The sequence below is a fragment of the Limulus polyphemus genome, unplaced genomic scaffold, assembly GCF_000517525.1.
Source record: "Limulus polyphemus unplaced genomic scaffold, Limulus_polyphemus-2.1.2 Scaffold427, whole genome shotgun sequence".
NCBI lineage: Eukaryota > Metazoa > Arthropoda > Merostomata > Xiphosura > Limulidae > Limulus > Limulus polyphemus.
This window is the reverse complement of record NW_013666037.1, coordinates 514,610-520,973: the sequence shown is the minus strand read 5'-3', so window position 1 is coordinate 520,973 and position 6,364 is coordinate 514,610. Positions and strand designations below refer to the sequence as shown.

At 30.2% G+C, this 6,364-nt stretch overlaps 1 protein-coding gene across 1 annotated transcript in view; it reads left to right on the top strand.

The window, feature by feature from the left end:
- The window catches only part of LOC106458196 (G2/mitotic-specific cyclin-B-like), a 23,979-nt gene that overhangs the window by 6,440 nt on the left and 11,175 nt on the right, over window positions 1–6,364 (top strand). The window contains exon 3 of the mRNA XM_013917669.2: window positions 3,957–4,118. Coding sequence (XP_013773123.1) covers window positions 3,957–4,118 — 162 coding nt within the window. The remainder of the gene's footprint in view (window positions 1–3,956; window positions 4,119–6,364) is intronic.

Here is a 6,364-nt window from a genome sequence, read left to right as displayed (position 1 = left end):
ATAACTTGACTCAACAAAAATGTTATAAAATGGCATTAATTTTGATTAAATTTATAAATGAATAGCAGAATTAGTTAAAACTATATTAAACATAGGACTGCCATAGCTAGTTTCATGTATTAGATGTCAAGCACGAAGTGGTCATGACAAACAACTCCTTTCTTCAGTTTCCACTAGTCCCACGTGAACATATGAAACCACTTTCTTGACAATTCCAGATTTGAAAGCTACAAATGACATCTCCTGGACCTTTTGGTACACAAGTCATTTGAGGCATTTTTGAGCTATTAAATATGATAACATGGTGAGACAAAGAACGTGAAAAATATAAACATCGGGGGATCTCATTATAGACAAGGAATGCATCACTACTGCCACCCTTTACTGTATAACTAGCATGTTTCCCCCATTCAAAACTCCTGGTCATATAGGTTTATTGCTTTACTACTACTTAGACTAGTATCAAAGCAAATTATCAAAGAGGGAAAGCTTTATGTAAATGCAGTATCTATTACCAGCATGCTCAGTCAGATTTCAATTGCTATGTGGATGAAATGTGCTTTTGCTATAAATATTTTTTTTTTCGAATTTTTCATTTAATTTTTCTTAGCTAACCTAATAAGTTTCTAATTCATACATTTTAGTTACTTTCATAACAATAAATATAGATATATAAAAGCAAACAAGGAATTTAGTACTTACATGTGGGTCTTGTAGTTTTTGTTCTGAGTCATAATGAAATTTAATCCTATATTTTTGTAGGGGCATTGTTTATACTTTATTTAAGATATGCACTTCAGAACACAAAATATTAACATACAACGAAAAACAATGTCCTAAAACTATTATAATTTTACTGGCTTTCTAACTAATCTATATGTGTATTTAAAATATTTGCCTTACCTATTCACCATGATCTCAGTGACGGCAAGCTATAAAAGCGTAAAACAATTCAACTAATTGTAAGAATGAGCTAACATCATAAGGAAACAGGAATTAAAATTATTTCTATTGTGTATAAGTAATCCAATAGCAAATGTCTGAGAATTATTCAGATTTTGTAAATACAGCATGTGCTAAGAGGAGCATGGCATGCGAGTTTCAGTTTATGGCATATAACTTATTAAAGCAAGAAGAACAATTTTCATTTTAGTTCGGGGATATCTAACATAAATTTGTAAGATCTCAAACCAAGAAAGTAACTGAGGTTGAAGGAAGTCTTAAAATCTGCAATTCAGAGCAAAGTGTCATGTGGTACTTAAGTGAAGATTGAGAATTTACTTGATTTTTTTTTTATCTTAAAAGTAAATATTTAACTGTTTATAAATAAACTTTTAATATTGTATATGTTTTGATGCCAAGTTTACTGACATACTAATAATAAAGTAGTTTAAATTTTCAATATATCTCTGTTAAAGAAAACTGTGACATGTGCACTGTTACTTATCCACATCTAGAAAATTAACCTTGATTTGCCAATACAATAAAACCACAAGCCTAATAATTTCTCTAAGAAGTATCTCATGCACCCTGTGCATTCGATCAGGTGGCCTATAGCAGTTTCCTAACAGTATCATGCTATCCTTGTATCTAGAGGTACACTAGTACTGATTTTTGTTTCTTTTTTTTAACATGCCATCACTGTTGCACCCAGAATTTTTATTATGATCTCTATTGTCAATTGTTTTCCAAGTCAAGACAATTTTCAATAGTTCTAATAACATCAAAATCCTCTGCAAATCAAGCTGGGAATTCAACAGGTTTATTTCTAGTACTTTTAACATTTGAATAATAATAGTACCTAAACCTATAACAAGGATTTTTAAATTAATTCTGATGGTATCCTGAGTTTATAACATGTGCAGATCTCCATACTCCTATTTCAATTATATTGGCTTTATCTCTGTCACTTAACTACTGTCATTAAGTCTTCACTGATTTTCTTAGAATTTTTTTCAAATTTCCACAAATGTACAGTTACTCCTTCACTACTGTAAGAATTCTACTATAATTTGAAATAAGTTTGTTTGTCCTTTAACTCCTCCTAAGCTTTTAGCATTTGAACCTGTTAAATATGGTTTGGTCAACTAGGAATGGTTTGAAATGTGTCAATAAGAAGTTACTGGCATAAATTTCATAGCTTTAGTGATTACTGAATATAGATCAGTCAGTGGGGGTAGCCACTAAGGATACTAATGAGATTTCTCTAGTTTGTACTTTCATTACATGGGGTATGCATACAGTCTATGCACTTTCATTTCATCAAACATTTTATATTCATAACTGGAAAAACATATTCTACAGTTGCATTTCATTTATAGTGATATACTCTCCATGTATTTAGCAATAAAATACCTACATACCACTCTAGGGAAATTTCTGCATACATAGCCACAAACCCCAGTAAAGATGTAGCTATAGATATAACAATGTTCATTCTATACAAAATAAATAAATGAATTGTATAAATAATTTGGTAACTTTCATAAACCTCTCACTATGCATCACAAAGGTACATATGCTAATAGCTTAAATTCTCCTGAATAACTAGGTTAATAGTCCTCGCAAAACATCAACCATTCCTCCTATTCAAATGCAGGCAACCCAACCTTTTCAGAATTGCATAGTTTGAATCCGTCGTTTAGTCTGATTGATCTGTTTAAAATCTTGGCACACTACTTGAGTAAGGAAGCACATTATGCTAATGTAATAAGTTGGCAAACAATAATTTATAAGCATAATAAAGTGATTTATTTTTTTGGGGGCAGAACATACTACATATATAGGCAGAATATTGGTCTGTCTTTTTCAGATATGATAAATCATGGTAATCCCTAAACCACCTCCACATAATAAAATAAACTTATCAACCCTAGACCGAAATGCTTTTTCATATTATTATACTTTTCGTGTAGCTCTTTCACTGTTTTCCATATATCATTAGTTCCAATACTATACGTATGTAATCTCCTTATTTGCCCCTTGAACATCATCTATCCTCTCAACTATATCATTTTTTCAAGTAGCTAAGATCTTAATCCTCCTGAAACATGGGCAACCCCAACTCTCACTTAATTAGTTCTATGTACCTCCAGCTGTTCTTGTAAAACAAAATTCTCTCGTAGATTGTTGAAGCTAACCTTTCACCATATCTGTCCACAGATAGATCAACAAAAAGATACAACTATAATATTTACAAAAAAGTGTGATATTATGTTGCACAAACAACATCTTTCATACATCTCTTAGATTAAATCTAAATGTACTGAAATTTATGGAAAATTGTCAGCCTTACAAAATAAAAGCTGAAAATAATTTTTTGTATTATGCCACAGAAAACATTTGTTACAACTCTCAGAAGTTGGCACTGGAGTCTCTAGGTCTGCTTGGACAGTCGTCAATAGTCTGTTTTAAAGAAGGATAGGTAGCATATTAGAACTAGCAAGTTTGTGTTGTCATTTGCATTGTTCGATAAAGTAATGATGGTTAAACTCAAATGGCAGTGGAAAAGTGGAAAACAGTGGATGTTTTCTGAAGATGGTTACCATTTATTTTAAATATTAGTTCTTATCTGGAAAGACATTACATTGGAAGAATAATCTTGAAATATTAAATGTTCTTAAGTGAGAATTTTTATTTCTGCTGTTATTAGTGCACAAATATAGGAGATACATAATTTAGAAGCAGTAATGTTAATATGAATTTTGCATGAATATCTAAATATTAAGTTAAAATGCCCTAGTTTTCCTTGAAAAATAATTTACTTGCTACCCTCCTTTCTCTCTCCTTTTAGACAATGGAATCTGTTAGGAACTGTGCCTGCTGTTAACCTCAATTTTTCTTCTTAACCTGTTCCCATCCCTGTAATATGAAATTAGTTTAAAACTTGTTTTATTTAAAATAATACTGGAATATTTTTTTAATATAATTTTTTTTTTTATATATATATTTTGTAGATGAAATATTCCATCAGAGAAAACCATTTAGATAAACAGACTGAGATCACTGGAAAGATGCGATCTATCTTGATTGACTGGTTGGTTCAGGTTCATTTACGTTTTCACCTTCTTCAAGAAACTCTATATCTTACTGTTGCTATTTTGGATAGGTACCTACAGGTAAGCATTTAGTTAATGGTTATATGTATACTGTATGTGTACATATATTCTGACTTGTCAGTATGTTTTGCTGAAGTTTATTAAAACCTATTCTTGGACATCTATCAAGGAGGAGGGGTTACATAAGCTGCAGATGAAAGATAACTTTTATTTATAGATGGATTCATCTTCCATGGCTAAACTTGTGTGGTTTTGAATTGACTGAATATTAGTCATAACTGCTACACATTTCTGTCTCAATGGTAAATATGGTAGAAGCCCAGTATAACTGCATAACAAAAGTGAAATATTCTTTGTAATGAGTTATAAATACATATTTATTTGTTACCTTAAAATACTTGTTTGGTTTATAAGTTACTATTTGGGTAATTTTTTAATTTTAATTATCAACCTTCCTTTTCATTAATAATTAATATTAGTGATTGTTGTTGTGATTTTGAGGTACATTTAATCTGAGAAATATTGGTTTTTAACAACCACATTTAAAATTTCTACTCGTAAGTAAGATTTATTGGAATTAAAATTTCTCAAAACATCAGATTTTTAGAAATGTATAATTTTAGTTCATCATCAAACATCTATTTTTGAGTATTGATTTTTTTAAAATTCAAGTTGCATACACTGATTCACAGTACAGGTATAAGACTGCTAAACTGGCAAGCTTTGGGTATTAGGCTAACCAGTTTTTGGGAGTTTCCAAATTTCAGGCCCCTATACTAAGTTGTCATATATAAATACATCTCAAATTTACTGTAGTACAGTGAGGTGGTTTTCTAACAAAAATATACAGATTAAAAAATATATAGTTAAGTACTCAGGTACTTACTAATATAATTTCCTTTTTTCTGCTAACAAAGAATAGCTTCTTATTATCTTATTCTCAGAGATTACATGTTGCTTAAAGTTGAAGGATTAAGGTAATCAGGATCATCAGTCATAGTTATAGCACATCGGTCCACAATTTTTTTTTGAACATGTTTAGCAGTTTTAATTGCTTCATATACTTTGGCTTGTCTCTAACCAACACCTTATATTTTATACATCCACATTATATGTTGCTCATTTATGAAAATGTTTGTTCCAGTATATGAATTAATTCTTCATCTTCATTTATCACTTCTTCCTCATTATCACTGTCATGACCTTTATCATCATGCATCACCATGTCAACTGTAGCATTATTACCTATATTTAAACATTCTTCAACTGTTTCTTCTATCAATTTGACTTGGTCACATGTTAGGCCATTAGCATATTTCAACAAATCACACACAATTTTTTTTCTTGGGAAACGTGAAACCTCTAAATCATTATTGTTTACCTCTTTCAGCACAAGCTCTGTCTGTGGGACTGACCTCATAACCATTTTGTGCTTGTTATAGTTTTCATGCTATAACTTTTAAGTTAGTAAGCAAATGTTAATGAAATTTGGCAGATTATCAGTAAACATTACAATGCTTTCATATGCAAAATACTTTTTTATAAGTCTTAAGGTTTGTCATGCAATGTTTTTCTCGTGTCTCGTTTTTTCTTGCCTATCTATCTTGCAAATTAACATTCGTTTTAAGATAAAAAAATACTTTTATGCATCAGAAAATTTTGAAATTTCACATACAAAAACTTTATAATGTCCAGATTGTTATCAAACGTTTCTTAAAAACTTTATATTTTATCAGTTATTTTCAGTAATTAATCTCTGTACAGGTTTGGTAGATTTGATCAATCTCTCAACCACCATAAAAAAATTAGGAAATAAATATGAATTATGCTTTTCATTCTAGATTCTAGAATGAACATAAATTATAACAAACATAAATGTTTAGACGAAATAGCTTAAATCTCATAACATTGTACATTTATACATATTTATTATTTTTATTATATTGACCTTTTACCCATGCCTAGCTAACAATACAGAAGTTACAACGACACTACTCGCGTGCACTCATGCTACCCTATCAAGTAACATAAAAGTGACCTTTGGTCTGGACAAAGTAACTTGTATTGCATATGTTTTAGTCAACTAGTATTTTGTAAAATACAGTCACATTTCAATTATTATACATTATATACATATAGATTATTGCTATTTTGAAATAAGTTCTTTAACTTATTTTTTTGAAAACATAGAACAGTAACTAAAGAAGTAAAGCAAACAATTATCTCTTCTAGTTACGACCTCTGTTCTCAGTTGTAGCTTGACGTAGGTTTCTAAGCCTTTAGAAGAATTGCACATGGAGGATATG